Here is a 19,385-nt window from a genome sequence, read left to right as displayed (position 1 = left end):
ATGATCTATAAAATGGGTTTCTGAGGTCCCTGCAGGCTGGAGGCTCTTCCTCCAACATTGGTTGGAATGTTGTATTCTCTGATTCTGTTCCAAATGTTGCTCCGTTGCCTCTGCTGATTCACACTGTTTGCCCCTCTTTTAGTTTCTGTCTCATTAGGCAAAGTGGCCTGTCAAACAACAATAACCACTTCTAAATTGATTATTAATGTTAAACAAAGCTGTTAATTGAAGTTTTTGACTTCTTTATGTTTAGTTTTAGATATGTGGCTTTAGTGTAATGTCTAATATCAGTCTTCATTTTTGCTATACCATTGGGCTCTCAGACTAATTTGACCTCTCAGAGTAAGCATTGTTCACAGAGAGACTTTGCATTTGAATATTTCACTTTTCGATCACCATCTAATTTAACGTTGCACAAGTCTGTGAAACTCGATATTACAGGAAGTACCAGTATCTAACGTTAAATACTTGCAGGCAAACTAGTTTCACATCTTGCTGTTAAAAGTGTATAGTTTTCCTATACTGGGTATGTTTTATTTTGTTTTAACTGATGACATCCACAATATTTACATCTTGATTTTCATTCCTGAACTTTCTGTTGGCCCTTCTCTGGATACTTGTTCCTTTCTCTCCACTTTAAAAATGTCCAAGCTGCTTTTCAACAAAGTGTTGAAACATTGTCGTTTTGCAATTCCAAGTGGAAACATTGCCAGTCCTATTTCATATTAATTGTCATTCTGAATGAAGAGAAAAGTTTACAACCATTGTGTGACTCACCCAGTAATTCAACTGCAACCCACTTTCTCTGTTTACTTTTTGTTTTCAGAGTCTTTCATGCTTTTACAAGCTTTCAGCAGGTCTGAGCATTTCAGTGTTCCTCCTCTAATAGTTGCATTTCCTTACAGCTCTTCAGAACTCAATCTCAGCTCTACTTCTGCGTAACAGGTTAGGTGTTCAAGGAATATAATGTTGCTTATACTCTTTATTAGAACTGGTTGTCGAATGGCTCTCTACAATGAGTTCCTCAGCAAGGTGGGAAAGACATTTGTACATTACTGCATTTTGACAATTTACAGAAAAGTACCTTTCTCTCTCCCTTCCCCAAACATAAGTGAAAGACAATGACTCTTAGTCCCTGTTTTGTAAATTTACAGGTTTAACTCCCAAGCAAATTTGAGCCTAGAAACTAAATTGACACTACCCTTATATATTGAGAACTGTTGTGTCGTTGGACAAAGAGGCGTTATTCTTCTTTTGAAATACCAAACTAGGATACCCACTTGGCTGCTCCAGTAATTCATACGTATGGTAAAGATCCCATTTAAATTTAATGTCAATGGGCACTAGAATGTGTTTTAAAAATATTGAGGAGAAATATTCATAACAAAACACATCAGAATTGAAACAAATTGACTGTAAACAGTAAAACTGTCTGCATTGACAACAGCACAGAACACAAGCAAAATACTTGGTAAAAAGTAACCTAAGTACTGAAAGTAGATATTAAATATTAAACATATTCCTGCCTCACCAGTTTCAAAGAAGTGTCATAGTCAACTCAAAACATTAACTCTCTTTCCTTCTTAGTAGATCTGCTGAGCTTCTCCAGCATTTTGTTTTTATTTGAAATCACCAGCTTCAGCAGTATTTTGCTCTTAGTAAATGTACATCTCCTGATTATACAATAACATCTATTATATACTAAGGGCATGTGCACTACTTCAAAATGAGCAATCAAGGTGGAAATTTAGATAAAAATATATTTTTCTGAAAACAAGTCCATAGCTGGTTCTCTTCCCACTCATTCCTGTGAAGCCTATTTTCTGTAAGTTGAAAACTCTGTAGAGAATGTCAATGTAAATGATGGTAGAGTCACAAAATATCATCTTCTCCATTTGTAATTTTATTTGGTCCAAATGTAATCTTATATTTAAATGTTGTCCTATCTGTATGAAGCGATCCTCAATATCTGGAATCAATATATCGATTGACATTGTGTAGAACATAGAACATAGAACAGTACAGCACAGAACAGGCCCTTCAGCCCACAATGTTGTGCCGACCATTGATCCTCATGTATGCATCCTCAAATTTCTGTGACCATACGCATGTCCAGCAGTCTCTTAAATCACCCCAATGACCTTGCTTCCACAACTGCTGCTGGCAACGCATTCCATGCTCTCACAACTCTCTGCGTAAAGAACCTGCCTCTGACATCCCCTCTATACTTTCCACCAACCAGCTTGAAACTATGACCCCTCGTGCTAGCCATTTCCGCCCTGGGAAATAGTCTCTGGCTATCAACTCTATCTATGCCTCTCATTATCTTGTATACCTCAATTAGGTCCCCTCTCCTCCTCCTTTTCTCCAATGAAAAGAGACCAAGCTCAGTCAACCTCTCTTGTACCCACGACAAAGATGCATTCACTGGTAGGCGTTTGAAGTACAAAAAATTCAAAATATCCAATGTGATTTGGTTCATTTGTTTTCACTTTAAAATGATAGATTTGATTTTGCCTTATTCATTTTGATGCTGTCGGAAAAATGTTGTACATGGTTTTACAAGAGAATAAATACTTCGAAGTAAATTGGACACATTGAAATCTATTTATTTCTTATTGCAGAATTAATCAAAATATTATGTATGCTTGGTAAACTCCACATCATTTATAAGACCATAAGATATAGGAGCAGAAATTAAGCCTTTTGGCCCATTGAGTCTTCTCCACTTTTCAATCATGGCAGTTATGTTCCTCAACCCCATTCTCCCACTTCCTCCCCGTATCCCTTGATCCCCTTGATAATCAAGCACCTATCTATCTCTGTCTTAAATGTATTCACTGACCTGGCCCCCACAGCCTTCTGTGACAGTGATTTCCATAGATTCACACTCTCTGGCTGAAGAAGAAGTTTCTCCTTATCTCCATTCTAGAAGGTCTTCCCTTGAAGGAAACAAGGTGTAGAGCTGGATGAACACAGCAGGCGAAGCAGCATCAGAGGAGCAGCAGGAAAGCTGGGTACAGACCCAAAACAACAGCTTTCCTGCTCCTCTGATGCTGCTTGGCCTGCTGTGTTCCTCCAGCTCTCCACCTTGTTAACTCAGATTATCCAGCATCGGCAGTTCCTACTATCTCTCTTCCTTTTAAGGAAGATGTTCACTCTAAGGCTGTGCCCTTGGGTCCTAGACTCTCCTACCAATGGAAGCATCTTCCCAATATCCACATTGTCCATGCCATTCAATATTCTGAAAGTTTCAATTAGGTCCCCCCTCATCCTTCTAAACTCCAATGTGTATAGTCCCAGAGTCCTCAAACATTCCTCATATGTTAAGCTTTCCATTCCTGGGACCATTCTCGTGAACCTCCTCTGAACCTGCTCCAGGGCAAGTACATCTTTCCTGAGATATGGGCCCCAAAACTGCGCACAATACTCCAAATGTGGCCTGACCAGAGCCTTATAAAGCCTCAGTAGTACATCCCTGCTTTTATGTTCTACCAAGAATCTACCGATTTGAAGACTATTTTAATTTTGAATCAAAAAGGAAACTGGAGATTAAAGTCAGCAATTTTTTAAAAAGTGTTTTACAGATGCCTTCACCAAATGTGATATTGTCTCCATATTGAGAGAGTACAGACAGAATAGCCTCCTGGGAAAGACAAAAATAGAGAGCTTTTATAATTTCAGTGATAATGCTGATCTCTCTTGCAACACTTCAGCAAGGGTGCTATGCACACCATCCTTTTCCTGTAGTTTCTATAACAACTGAGCTACTTTAAAATAAATAGAAGTACATGAACAAGCTTGTGACTGTTCTGTTGCTGTTCATGACTAGGTGGTTATAATACCTTCCTCAAAGGCAGGAGAGAATTTATTCAACTCAGGAGTCGCAAAAATCACTTAAGCTTGAATGGTATAGTCACGGCACACATTTTAGAACTTATTGGAGTAATGGGCTATTATAATTTTAATTATAGCAGATGCATTCAGACAAACATATTCAGCCACGCAAACAAATGACTATTTTTAAAAATTCTTTATTCACTCCATATATCAACTGGACTTTCATCTCTTAATTTTATGATTGTCGTCCATTAGCAACACCATGCTAATGCTACAATTACCCAAAACAATGTGTATATTTAATTTCTGAATGAAACATCAGCTAGGAGAACTCCAAAAGTTCTCTTGTATACAAAAGTTATTTTTAGATAGAAATCCACTGACCTACTGTGCAGAGAAAATATCACCGGATGCTGGAATACCAATCTTCCATAAAGCTAGAATATTTATAGTTTGTAACATTGGAACTCCATGGAAGATTACCACATTCAAAATAATAGAAGTAAAAATTGTTTTTAACTGGATGATAAGACAATATTTAACTAAAGCATAAAACAATGAGACCTTGGAGTGCAGGTTCATATCTCCTTGAAAGTGGAGTCACAGGTAGACAGGATAGTGAAGAAGGTATTTGATATTTTGGTTTTGGCCTTTATTGGTCAGTTCACTAAGTAAGAATTGGGAGGTCATGTAGAGGCTGTAGAGGACATTGGTTAGGCCACTTTTGGAGTACTGTGTTCAGTTCTGGCCTTCCTGGGAGAGGAAATATGTTGTGAAACTTGAATGGTTTCAGAAAAGATTTACAAGCATGTTGCTAGGGTTGGAGGGTTTGTGCTAAAGGGAGAGGCTGAATAGGGCCAGGCAGTTTCCCCTGGAGTGTCAGAGGCCGAGGGGTGACATTACAGAAGTTTATTAAATGAGGGGGCATGGATAGGGTGAATAGTCAAGATCTTTTCTCCAAGGTAGTAGAGTATAGAACTCGAGTGCATATGTTTAAGTTGAGAGGGGAAGGATTTAAAAGGGACCTAAGGGGCAACTTTTTCATGCAGAGGGTGGTGCGTGTATGGAATGAGCTGTCAGAGGAAGTGATGGAAGCTGGTACAATTACACTATTTAAAAGGCATCTGGATGGGTATATGAATGGGAAGGGTTTTTAAGGGGTATGGGCCAAATGCTGGCAAATGAGCCTAGATTTATTTAGGATATCTGGTTGGCGTGGACAAGTTGGATCAGAGGACGTGTTTCCATGCTGTATATCTCTGATTCAAGGGCTTAAATATTCCATTGATTGACAAAATGGAATGAAATGTTTATGTATGCATTAATTAGCATTCTTCATACATACTGAAATACCAATGTACATGATGTATTACATTCTTACTGACTCTCATTTCTTTTAGTTTATACCTACAGTTTTTGTGTTTTATGGCATTGCTTATAGACTGAACACACAAATGGCAGAAAGCATCCCATAACAAAGCTGGGGCCGATGTCCCCAAAATGAGCATAACTACGACTATGGGAGGGAATTTAAGGTAACTAGGCAAACGTTAGGCCACCAGGACATAGCAGCAGAGAGGGAGACAGAGGACACTGAAAACTAGGAGAGACACAAACAAAAAGGAGTATTGGGCAGGAATTAGATGGAGGAATAAAGCAGCTTGGTGTTATAATGCATGTGTTCACTCAAAAAACATCATAAAGTTGAAAGGTTTCAGATGTGTATAGTGTGCAGCTTTGGTCCCCGAATCTGAGGAAGGGCATTCCTGCTATGGGGCAGTCCAGCAAAGGTTCACCAGACTGATTCCTGGGATGGCAGGACTGACATGAGAAAAGACTGGGTTGACTGGGCTTGTACTCGTTGGAATATAGAAGAATAAGGGGGATCTCATAGAATCATAAAATCCTGATGGGACTGGACAGGCTAGATGTGGGAAGAATGTTCCCAATGTCGGGGAAGTCCAGAACTCAGGGTCACAGTCTAAGAATAAGGGGTAAGCCATTCAGGACTGAGATGAGGAAGAATTTCTTCACTCAAAGTTGTGAATCTGTGGATTTCTCTCCCACAGGAAGCTGCTGAGGCCAGTTCATTAGGTATATTCAAGAGGGAGCTGAATGTGGCTTTTGCAGCTAAAGAGATCAAGGGGTATGGAGAGAAAGCGGGAATGGGATCCTGAAATTGCATGATCATATTGAATGTTGGTGCAAACTCAAAGGGCTGAATGGCCCACTCCTGCATGTATTTTCTTTGTGAGTTGCCACACATTATTATAATATTATAGCTGTAAAAGATCTGAATTAATCATAGGAAGGAATGGAAGCTACATGTTTCTCACTAACTTTCAAGTAGGGATGAGGGAATGAAAGAGGAGGCATCAGAAGTATTGATCAAGGATAATAGGGTTCTAAAAAGAGATATATACTTGAAAATTCAAAGGCCAAACGTATTTGTTGTATTTAAGGAACTATTACATTGTTGGGAATTTACTATAAACCCCAAAAAGTGAAAAAGAGATACAACAAATCTGTCAGGAAAATTTTTGAAAAATGTATGAGTAACAGAGCCATAATAGCAGGAAACTTCAGGAAACCCTGAAAAGACAGAAAAAGGCAAGAAGAGTGAAGAATTCCAAAAATGTGCTCAGGACAACCTCGTTAACCAGTATGCCTCCAGCTCAAATGCTGGGTCTTTTTGAGGGGAATGAAGTAGAATATGAAAGATGTTGCAATGGAACACATAACTTTAACTCTGAAGTTGAAAGAAACATGTCAACATTGTGGGCTGAAGGGCCTGTTCTGTGCTGTACTGTTCTATGTTCTATGTTCTATGTCCAAGGAAAAAAATCAAAGGTGAGAAAAACAACCAGAACAGAACCAATTTCAGTGATTTGAGAAGAGACGCAGCACAGATATAGTGAAAACAAAGATTTATCAGGAAACAATAAATGTACAAATGATGGGCCCTTGGGGATTAAAAAAAAAATACATCCCCATAAGGAGGCACGTTGGAGCATCTCCCAGAGCTCCCTGGATAATGATGGAAAAAGTCAAATAAGAGAAGCAAGATCTATGACAAATGTCGGTTACAGAATATGATTTAAAAATAAACCAGGCAGAGCACAGAGAATTCAAAGAAATTTGAAAACAATGCAAGAATGGGCAGGAGAAAGTTTGAGAAAAGATTAGTAGTTAACAATAATAGAAAATTCCAAAATCTTTTATAAACATGACAGTAGAGGAGTAGGGAGTACAAATAATGAATAGGTAAAAATTGACAAAATTAACAAGATGCCTGGTCCAGATGGGTTGCATCCTAAGTTTTTGGTGGAAACTAGAGTGAAGATTATTACAGAATCCATAGAGTGTGGAAACATGCCCTTCGGCCCAACAAGTCCACAACAACCCTCAGAGCATCCCACCCAGATTCATTCCCTCAAACGCACCTAATCTACATGCCCCTGAACGCTATGGACAATTTAGAATGGCCGATCCATCCAGCCTGCACATCATTGGACTGTGGGAGGAAACCGGAACACACCCATGTAAACACAGGGAGAATGTGCAAACTCCACACAGTAAGTTGTCCGAGGGGGATTCGAACACAGGCCCCTGGTGCTGTGAGGCAGCAGTGCTAACTATGCCACCCCAGCATAAGCTCTGACCAAATTCCTTCAACCTTCTTTGCATATGGATACATAGAGAGGGATGGAAGTTTGCAAATACTACACCCATGTTCAAAGGTAGGGAGCAGACAATAAACCTGGTATCTAAACTTAGTGTGGGTAAATCAGCAGATATTCAATCTTCATTCTCATTTAAAGGAGTAAGTTTTTGTTTTTTTTATTTATTCATGAGATGAGGGCATCGCTGGCTAGGCAGCATTTATTGTCCATTCCTAATTGCCCATAGGACAGTTCAGAGTAAATCACATTGTTGTGGGCCAGACCAGGTAAGGATGGCAGCTTCTTTCCCTAAAGGACATTAGTGAACTAGATGGGTTTTTCCGACAGTCAACAATGAATTCATGGTCATCATTAGATTCTTAATTCCAGATACTTATTGAATTCAAATTCCAACAACTGCCGTGACAGGATTTGAACCCCGGTCCCCAGAACATTATCTGCGGATCTGTCCAGTGATAATACCACTAGGCCATCACCTCGCCAACTTGTAGTGTTAATTATCCAGTGTTAATAACTGGAGCTAGCACAAATTTGAAAAAAGAAAAGGAATACCATGTCTGGCTAATCCAATTGAGTTCTTCAAAAATGTCCAGATAGGATAAATGAAAACACTACATTTGATGTTATAGAGACTTTGAAATGCATTTGCTGAAATACCATGTGACATGACTGTTCTGAAATAGAAAGACAGTATGAAAGAGTCGATGACGTTGGTGAATGAATGCTATTCCAAATGGAAAAGAGTTTGCAGTGAAGCCAAGGGTCAGAATTAGAGCCATTACTTTTCTTGCTATTGTTGATTGAAACACCTGAATACGCAAAATTGGGAGTACAATTTCGGAATTTTCTGATGGTAGAAAAACTTACCAATGTGAACAGTGAGCAGGATAGTAGCAAATTTCAGGACATAGACTGATGAAATGGGCAGGTTCATGGCAGATGGCAAAGTCATGTGACAACTTAATGTGGTTAAGTGTAAAGTGATGCACTTTGGAAGAAACAACTTGTGGAGGCCATATAGTTCTGTGATGTGAATACAAGTGTAGAGGGGCCTGGGGCTGCACATTTACAAATCCCAGAAAGTGGAAAATGGCTATGAGATGTTTGACTTTGCAAATTAGGATCAAAAAATACAACAAGCAAGTCTTTAAAGGAAAACTTTTAGACATCACTTTAGGAACCCTGACAAGTCCTTGAAGAGGGTGCACAGAAGGTTTACAGGATGATACCAGGGACGTAGGATTTTAACTTCAGTGAAGAGATAGGAGATTGTTCTCCTTGGAACAGTGAATGCTAATGAGAGAACAAATTCAAAATTATGAGGTGATTTGGTAGATGAAGCAGAGAGAAAGTGTTCCCTATGGCAATGGGTCAATAACCAAAGGCCACAGATTGAAAATAATTGGCAAAAGATCTAGAGAAAAATGAAGAGGTAATTCTTTCACACAGAGGATTAGGATGATGGGGAATTCATACCTGAAAGGATGGTGGAATCAAATCCTACATGACCTTTTGAAAGGCTACTGGCATCCACTTGAAGAAAACTAATATGAAGGATTACTGGAAAAAGCCTGGGATGTTAGAGTCAATGGAACAGCACTTCCCTAATACCTAGCACAGGTAAGCTGCATCAAATCAACCTCTTTGTGCTTAGAGATTCCATGACTGCAAAGTTTAATTTGTAGTATTAACATTATAAACTGTACATGTGCCATATTGTTACCAAATAGTGCAAAAACACACATGCCTCTGTTTTGCAAGACCAGCAGTGTATAACTACAACTGGCAGCAGCATGATTGGCTGGAGACAGGCACACTGCTTGGCCTTAATTTCATGAGGGGACAGTGCTATTCATCGCCGATGCATTATGATTGAAACTATCTCTGTCTTTCTTTCCAACTTCTACACTAAGGCCTTCAGTGGTGCACTTCAGAACACAGAATCTTCTCTGCCCTGTTGTGGCATTAATGACTGTTATTTTTTGCTCAAAAATACCTTCACTAGCTGCTTGTGGTATGAATGCCAGCTAGAACATACCTCCCTTCACAAAGTACAAAAAAGCCTTAATTAGTGCAGGCTAGCTTTAATGGGGTGCATGAATTGGGTACTCAGCTGAGCCATGCAGCCTCTCAACACCACATTTAATGCTGGGCTGCAGTAAGTTAGCAAGCAGCATGAGGTTGCTGGCACTGTAATCCATCTATCCCTTTACGTATACTTAAAATCATATTTTATCTTCTATGGTTCTAAATTCCTCAACCTATTTAGTATCTGCCTTATTGTTATAAATTAGAACTAATAGATGAGGCATAATATTACACTGGGGTAAAATAATAAATGTGTACATTTTGCGTGCTTAATTCCCTCAGTTCTTGTTCTGCGTGCTCTATAACACAGAAGGGTACTGCTTGTCTTACATGTATGGAATGACTATCAAGTGCACACAAACGTCAAGCACCTGTAAAACTGCATCCAAGCTTAAATCAATACTTTCAGCTGAGAACAAGCAAATGGGAGAAAAGGAAATAGTCTTTTTGCAGTACAATCTTAAAGCTTGTAAGAGGAAATTATTTAACTAAATAAAATGAGGAATGAACTTCCAAATAGAATGGTAATGGAATAAAACCCTGAAAACCTTTACACATCAATAAAATGCTTTGTTGTGGTGTAAGCTGAGGCATAGGATCCCTACAGAATGGGCTAAGAGAGGCCAAAAAACTTTCCCCATCCCAAATTAGTTTGTGAACATACTATTATCATTGAGAAATTCTTGTGATATTGCCTGTTAATTATGCACAATCTATGGTTACATAAATGGTAACAGCATATTGTTTGATACAACTTCTATTTGTAATTTTTTATGCTGTGTTCAACAGTTAAGATTAAAACAGTTACCTCAATCAGTCCCAAGCAAGACGCATTTTAAAAAGTTATGTCAGAGTGACACATACTTCCTGCACACCAGCCAGCAGCATTTCAAGGTTGAATGTGTTTCAACTTGCCATCAACTGATGCAAAATTTAATGAATGGTTGCTTGAATCAGTAGCTGAAAAAGGAGGAAGGCTGGAAAATACAGCAGAATTAGCACTACAGGCTGTCATCTCGAACGTAAATAAGTTTACTCAACATAATGAGTTTACACAGAATCACGTTTATTTTGGCAGATCTTTGGAATTTCTGTTCTTTCTCAGTAGCATAACAACAGTTTGAGTGGTAACCAACACACCACCGTCAGTTGTTTCACAATATTGATTCTGCAGGTTGCCATGACTATGGAAAGGCTTTAAAAATGAACCACACTACTGGCAGCCAAGTCACAGGCTTTTTTTTAAAAAGTAATCTTAATTATGCTCTTGTTTGGCAAGGGCTCACAAGGAATTATTGTCTCGGTAGGCCATTAATGTGTTATCAGTGGAACTGAAACATCATCTCCACATCAACCACTATTCTCACCTGAAACGTCCAGGTTTTGCTTTGTTCTATAAAAAGTAATGCTTCTGAAAAGATTAATGGTGAAGACTGCATCACTAGCCAAGACTACCCAATCAGAAGATGTCATAAGAATTTGTACTGATTTCCTCCTGACAGAGAAGGAACTTGAAGGGGATGGACCTATTATAGGTCCTGCAATAATCTTAATAACAATATCTATTTTTTTCATGTAACTTGCACCCAATTGCTATAATGCAGAGCAAGCAGAGAATAAAGCATATAGCATTCTAAGTTTCATAAATAGGAGACAAGAGCAGAGAGGTTTTGATGAATTTATACGGTGTTGGTCAGACCTCAGTTTGAGTGTTGTATACAGTTCTGGTAGCCACACTGTAGAAAGAATGCAAATGCATTGGAAAGAGTGCAGAAGAGGTCGGCAAGAAAGGTTCTGAAAAGCTCCAGGTCTGAAGATAAATTGGAAAAGTTGGGTCTATTCTTCTTGGAGAGGAGAGGGCGAATAGGAGATTTGATAGTTTTCAAAATCTTTAGGTGTTTGGACAGAGCATATAGGAGGAAACTGTTTCCACTGTAAAAGAATCAAGCACCTAAGGACACAGATTGAAAGTGTTTTGTGAAGGAAGCAAAAATGAAATAATAGAAAACTTATTCACACAGCAAGTAGTTGGGGTATGGAATACACTGCCCAGAAGTGTGGAGGAGGCAGGTTTAATTGAGATATTCTAGAGGACATTGGACAATTATTAAAGTAGAAACAATGTGCAGGGTTACAGGAAACTGCAGAAGATTGGCATTAAATCAAGATGGTCAGAGAGACAACGCAAAGACATCATCTATGATTCATCTGTGTGTGGTCTTGATAATTGGCAGTGAGGGAGGGGTCATCGATAATGCAACCAAGCAACACTTACAAAAACAAAACTTACTCATTGACACTCAGCTTGGATGACACCAGACCACTCAGCTCCTGGCTTCATGATAGCTTCAGTCCAAGTATGGTCAAAAATGCTAATATCTTGAGTGAGAGTGACGGCCCTTGATACAAATGATCAACATAGACATGGTGAGCTAAACAGCTTGTTTCTATGCTGCATTTGATGTGAAATATGACATCAAGAAGCTGGAGGAGAACTGGAGTCAATGAGAATAAGGGGGGATAATCTATGTTGGTTGGAGTCATACCTGGCACAACAAAAGATAGTTGTGGAATTGGAGGTCAGTCATCTCAAATCCATATCCTTACAGAAGCAGCTTCCCAGGCTAGAGTGCTGTGCCCAACCATCTTCAGCCTACTTCATTAATGATTTTCCCTCTATCATAAGAAATAGGGATTTCACTCATGGCTGCACAATTCATAACTCAGAATCTAACCATCACCCCTGGACATTCAATGGTATTATCAATATTAAATCCATCACCATTATCAGAATAGACATACCATTTAACAGAAACTGAATTTGACCAGCCACAAAAACACTGTGGTTACAAAGCAGGTTAGAGGCAAGGGATTGTGCAGTAAGCAACCCGTCTCCCATTTCCCCAGTGCCTGTTTACCATCTATGAAGCACATGTCAGAAGACGAACTGCATACTCTCCAGTTGCCAAATGAACGTAGCTTCAACAACACTCAAGATGTGCATCACCATCTAGGACAAAACAGCCTATGTAACTGGCACCCTATCCACCACCTTTAACGTTTGCTGCCTTCACCACTGATGCAGTGTAACAGCAACGTGTACCATCAACAAGACACACTGCAGTTACCGAGCTTCCTATGACAGCATCTTCCAAATGCACGACCTACTATCAGGTAGAAAGACTGCAGTAGCTGATACATGGGAACACTACCACCCACAAATTTCCCTCCAAGCTGCACACCATCCAAATTTGGGAACATATTACCATTCCTTCATTGTCACTCGGTCAAAATCCTCAAGTTATCTTCCTGACAATGCTGTGGGGGTTTTCCACACTGCAAGAGCAGCTGGTATTCAAAAAATGAATGCTAGCTACCCAGAGATGCCCACATACCTTGAACAAATAAAACAAACTTTAATACAGATAGGAGCTATGCTGTTAGAAAGTTGCCAATGGTCTTTTGCAGTTTTTCAGATTCTTGTAGAATATCAAAGTGCTGGTGTAGCAGCCTTAGGGTTATGTGTAGGACAAAAATCTAAAATTACTTGTTCCCTTTCTTTAAAAATGATAGCCAAGCATTGATGGCCACCTTGAGAATTTGTTGACCGCTCGTGCTTCTTTATGAGGAAAGAAGCAAATTGCAGCAGCCTCAGGAAGAATAGTGGTGATTCCCAAGAGCAAGTAAGGGCCTGGGAACACACTAGTTACTCAGAGGTGCATGGGAAAGTCTGCTGTTATGTTGTTTCATTGGAGCATGAGCTTTGCACACTGTATGGGCTGCAGTGGCATGAAATCAGCAGATCTCTGACAAACACAAGAAAATCACAGCAAAGCCATGCCCGTCAACTTCACAATTCCACCCAATCATTATAGCTCTAAAGCTTGAGCGAATTGAAGGCTTTTTGAATATGACTTCCACCATCAAATGGATTATGGGAGCTAGGAGGCAGAGAGAACAAAAGAAAATACTGCAAATGATGGAAATATTAAACTAAAGCATGAAGTGCTGCAAACACTCAGGACTGGACTTATGCAATTAATGGTAGGGCCCTGGGTAGTGTTGTAGAGCAGGAAGACCTAGGGTTTCAGGTATACAATACATTGAAATTTGTGTCACTGGTAGACAGGGTGGTTATGAAGGTGTTTAGCATGCTTGCCTTCATTGCTCAGACCCTTGAATATAGGACTTAGGATGTCACGTTGAGGTTGTACAGGATGTTGGTGAGGTCCCTTCTGGAGTACTGTGTACAGTTCTCGTCACTCTTAGGAAGGATATTAATGAATTGAGGAGGGTTCAGAAAAGATTTACCAGGATGTTGCTGATAACGGAGCATCTGAGATATAAAAGCACTCGAAAAGGTTGGGATTCTTTTCAACTGAGCAGAGGAGGTTGAGGGATGACATTATAGAGGTATATAAAATCATGAGGGGTATAAGGAAGGTGAATAGCAAATTCTTTTCCCTCAGTTGGGGAGTTTAAAACTAGGGGGCATATTTTTCAAGCGACAGTAGAGAGATTTAAAGGGACCTGGGGGCAGTTTTTTCCCCAAACACAAAGGGTGATGTGTATGTGGAATGAACTGCCACAGGAAGTGGTGAACACAGGTACAGTTGCAACATTTAAAAGACATTTGGACAGGAACATGAATTGTAAAGGTTTGGAGAAATATGGGCCAAAAGCAGACAAATGGGGCTAGTTTAGTTTGGGAAACTTGGTCAGCATGGATGCGTTGGACTGAAGGGTCCGTTTCCATGCTGTATGACTATGACTCAATGAAGTAAACAGAAAGAGAGTATTTTAAGGGTAAGTATGGCATAGCAGCATGGTTAGGTGTAAAGTTCCTTGATGCCATGTGTGCAGCAAGTGAATCCACTTGTAGCTGCTGGAAATCTGTGTTTCAGATGTGGAGCAGCAGCTGGAGTTAGTGGAGTATCCACAAGGCTAAAATCTTTGTAACTCGCACATTCTGCAAGGTGGTCACACCACAGGTAGAGAATGCAAATACACAAAGGGTATGGCTGACTACCTGACAGAGTAAAAGCACCAGCGAGGTTTAATAGGAATCCCTTGGGGCATTTAGCTTCTCCGAGGAATGCTGCAAAGGCCACATCTGTGGCACCAGTAGTCGCTCACCTTGGAGGGGGTGGGAAAGTGATAGCAGACTCTATTGTAAGGGGAGCTGACAGATAGTTCTGGGCTACAGGTGGGATACCAGGATAATATGTTGCCTCCCAGGTGCTAGGATCACGGACGTTGCTGAGCGACTGCAAGACATTCTGAAGATGGAAGGAGAACAGCCAGAGGTTGTCTTCCATGTCAGTGCCAACAATATAGGTAAGAAGAGGGAGGGGCTCTTAGGGCTCTAAGCAGAAATAGAGCTAGGAAATAAATTACAAAACAGAAACTCAAAGTTAGGGCATGTACAGGGAGATGACAGTGAGAAAAACAAAGATTGAAGTCAAACATAGGAAAGCAGAAAGTAACAATGAAATTTAGAATAGACAAGGACAAGCAGCAGATAGGACAGATTGGAGGATGCATTATATTTTAAAAAGTAGGGAAGAAAACGGAATTACAGATGAGTTAACCTTACAATCATAGATAATATGCTGGAGTCCAATATAAATGATGTGATACCAGGACACTTAGGAAATATCGAATGGGATTACACAGAATGAACAATAAAAAGAAAATTGTGCTCAGCAAAACTGACAAAAATAACTAGTTGTGTTTGTGTGTGTATACACATGTGTGTCCAGAACAAGGAGCTACAGTCTCAGGCTATGTGGCCAGCCATTTTCAAAACTGACATGAACAGTAATTTCTTCACTCAGAGGGTGATGAACCTGTGGAATTCTGTACCATAGGAGGCTTGAGGGCCAAGTCACTGAATATATATGTAAGAAATGTGCAGGTTTCTGAAGGTTAAAAATGTCAAGGGGACAGGGAGAGCAGGGCTATGATGTTATGATAAAGGATCAGCCATGACCACAATCACGTTGAACACTGGAGTAGGCTTGAAGGGCTGAATGTCCTATTGCAATTTTCCAAGCCAGAGTGTGCTACAGCCGATACATACCTCTGAAGCATAATCTCTGCTGTGATGTAAGAAATGCAAAAGCTAAAAGGCTGCTGCAGATAGGAAAAGGACCCCTTACTGTTACATTACTTAGTGAACTGAAGTTCAAAATACCATCTGTGAAGTCATCTGGTATCAGTGGCCAGAACAACCAATAGAAAACCAAACCTTTGGGTACCCAATCTCTGGCAATGCAACAATGACCTCAGTACTGCACTCAAGTGTAAGTCAAGATTGCGCGTTCAAGACCAGTGAGACTTGCGTTCATATCCTTCTGATTTCAGAAGTGACAGTTGTGCCAGATCACAGGTGACACAGTGAAAAAGCAAGCTGAAGTTAAAGGTTTAAAAATAAATGAAAGAAAACTCCTGACAACCGATTAGGAGTTAGGGATATACTTCAAGCAAGAGCAAAAGCTAACCTTCCTGCCACTAACCTTTCATGAACTTTAATGGTTGAAAATATGTTGATTCATATTGACAATACAAAAGTATACCATGTTAGGAGATTGCCTTTCTACTGTGAATGCATAGTTTTAATAATAAGACCTGTGACATCTGGGCAGAACAACAGTCAATTCATGCTATACATTCAGCATTCTCCTCTTTTCATATTGAACACTTCAACCTTCATTGAAAGGTTTGAAGACAATGCATAAAATTATGACAACTGCACAAAAAATGTCAGTAGGATATTAATCAGCATTGATAATTTAGTGGTTGAAACATCCTAAGCTTGGCAGCCAACAACATCCCTCAGGCCTGGGACAGAGAATATATCAGTTCCAAATTACCACTGAGTGGAACTCTAGGGAACCTACTATTCTTGGACAGGAGCATTCCCAGGGATACATGATTTCTGTGCCTGTACATGTCATCGCCATCACCAGCAGCTCCACGGTAACTACAAGCAACAAAACCATCAATACCTCCACCACCACTGATAAAATCACCACCAGCAAACATTCAACATCTGTGGTACCTTAACCAGTGGCACCAGAGTCACCACCTCCACCAATGGCAGCAATACCACCATTTCCAGCACTGGTACGCCACTGATACTAGCATTTAAAACCAATGGTAGACAATACCCCATCTCCAGCAAAGCAGCACAACCTCCACTAGTGCAGAAGGTGTATCACCAGATATTGCAGCAGCAGAGATAATGGGAACTGAAGATGCTGGAGAATCCGAGATAACAAAGTGTGGGGCTGGATGAACACAGCAGGCCAAGCAGCATCTCAGGAGCACAAAAGCTGATGTTTCGGGCCTAGACCCTTCATCAGATGCTGCTTGGCCTATTGCAGCAGCACTTCCGTCTGCAGCATTTGCTTCTGTTGCAGGCTCAAGGTAGCAATGACAAAATCTCCAGCAACAGTACCACCTTCAGCAGCACCATCTCCAACACCCTAAGCCAGTAGCAGCAGCAAAATCCTCACCTCTTCCTCCACAGCACTAAATGGAGCAGCAAATTCCTCACTTTTCTCCCCTCCAACACTAGCTGGAGCAGCAACACCCTCACATTCCCCCCACACCCCTAGCTAAACCAGCAATACCCTCACCTCCCCGCTACAAGACTCGCTTAAACAATACCAACCCCCTTGTCCTTGTCAATCAAAATGAAGGCGCAGTCTATCGCCAGAGTTTCCAGTGACGTGTCTGGCCCGGAGCCCTTGGCTACATTTCCAGTTATTAGCATATTGACCTCACAGAGGGTCCGCGCCGCCATTGGTCAGTTCCGGGAGGGTGCGTGCCGACGTCACGACAGCGGCGGCATCCTGATTTGCTGCCTGGTGATGGGGCGTGTCCTGGAGTGCGCACGCACGCACGCACGGTGTGGACTGCTCGGCGCTGCTCATTCACTCAGTGGGAATGGGAGCATGAAAGCAGCGGAACCACCCGGAAACAAGAAAGGGAGGCGCTTATTAGATTTGGGTCAGTGCCTGGCGTCCGAGTCATCTTACGATAGGTTCCATCTTGCTTTGCGTGAAAACGTGAAAAAAAACCCGCTGCCAAGCAACATCTTTATAAGCCCGCTGAAGAAGCGAACCGGTTTGCAGTGTGAAGTGCAGGTTGCCACTGCGGGAGGAAAGTTGCTGTAGAGCTCCAGCCGAAGGGATTCCATCCGGGAAGGGCGAAATACCACATCAAGCAAGATGATGCAAATTATGGATACTTATAATCAGAAGCACTCCCTGTTCAATGCCATGAACAAATTTATTGGTGCGGTCAATAACATGGACCAGACAGTCATGGTGCCCAGTCTCTTGCGAGATGTCCCTCTGGAAGATGAAGGCAAAAGCGAAGTCAACGGCGTCTCCAGCACCGGAGCGTCAAACTACTACTCGGATAAGCGGGACATGTATAACTACTATGTCTTGCTGAAATCCATCAAGAACGACATAGAATGGGGTGTGGTGCAACTGGACGATAGGAAGAAAGATAAAGCCGCCACCATGGACATTAGAGTGGACGAAGCGGAAGGAGAGGAAGATTTGCAGAAACAATTCCACTATCATCTCAATGGGTTATATACTGTTCTGTCAAAACTGACTAGAAAAGCGAACACTTTGACTAACCGCTACAAACAGGAAATCGGTTTCGGGAGCTGGGGACATTGAGCACTGATCGAGTTACCGGGACTAATGAAGTTAAGCCAAGCCTAACTGAAATTGCCAGGTTATTTTCTGTTCTGCTCCAAAATCGGATTTAACATGATCGCTTAATAAGCCCTTTTCTGTGTTTTCGTCTTATTGCTGGGAGAAGGGAAGGCTTTGTAGGACGTGCTTAAGAAATAAAACTTTCATGGAACTGAAGCGTGGTTGTGAGCGGCAGTGCCGGTGGATTATATCATTTTACTTTGCACTACTTTGTACTGTATGTGATGTAAAAAAAATGTAACGTGTCTGTATACCGTTTACTTATTGTATGAACGCACAAGATAGACGCGTATCTTTTTACAGTCTCTATGGTTTGTAAAATACGCCTGGAAAGGGTTGAGATCCCTAACGAAATGAGGCTATCGAAAGGGCCAATGAAATGACTGAAAGCTGCATAATTACTTCTATGTGCAACTTACTGTATAGGAACCATCTGAGAATTTTTGCTGAAGAATAATGACGAGGTTCCTCCCTGTGTCAATCTATTTTTCTTATTTAAGCCCTACTTTTGTACAGGCTGGTATATTAAACCTCTCTACTAAAAAAATTGTAACTTAGTGAGATTTTTTTTACGAACTTGTGATAAATTTGAAAATCACCATAGATGGTGAATCGTTCTTCGGGCAAGCCTATTTGCTTTTCGAACCATGTCAAGTATTGAAGCTTCTAATTCATCCTGTTTAAGGAGAGTGCAGGATTTCTCTCATTGCTCAGCGCGGGGTTTCAGAAGAACGATTGTCCTGTCATCGGAAGCTGCAATAGGCTGTCTGGATTGAGTCAATTATTTCAGGGTGTGGAAGCAGTTTTTCGGTTCTGCCACATTCTTTTTCCCCTCGAAAAATAACCCGCCTCTTGCGACCGCGATAACGCCTTGCTCGGCCACTTTTTTTGAGTTGCCTTGCTTACCTCCCACAATTTTAAAAGCTTACCTTTTTTTGTCGTTTTGATCGTAAGTTTAACATCTCCAGTTTCAAGTCAATCACATGCTAATAAAGTTAGAATCAATAGATGTACATTTGATATGAAGTTCAAT

The 19,385-nt window shown here is 40.7% G+C and overlaps 1 protein-coding gene across 1 annotated transcript; it reads left to right on the top strand.

The window, feature by feature from the left end:
- Nucleotides 1-17,572: 17,572 nt before the first annotated feature.
- LOC125456937 (mid1-interacting protein 1-B-like) lies at nt 17,573-18,905 on the top strand. Its single transcript, XM_048540548.2, has one exon. It carries the CDS (start codon nt 17,849-17,851, stop codon nt 18,311-18,313), a length of 465 nt encoding a protein of 154 aa, XP_048396505.1. The 5' UTR covers nt 17,573-17,848; the 3' UTR covers nt 18,314-18,905.
- The last annotated feature ends 480 nt before the right edge of the window (nt 18,906-19,385 follow it).

Source organism: Stegostoma tigrinum, chromosome 12, assembly GCF_030684315.1.
Source record: "Stegostoma tigrinum isolate sSteTig4 chromosome 12, sSteTig4.hap1, whole genome shotgun sequence".
Taxonomy (NCBI): Eukaryota; Metazoa; Chordata; class Chondrichthyes; order Orectolobiformes; family Stegostomatidae; genus Stegostoma; species Stegostoma tigrinum.
The sequence above is the reverse complement of the archived record's forward strand: the minus strand, read 5'-3'. Positions and strand labels throughout refer to the sequence as shown.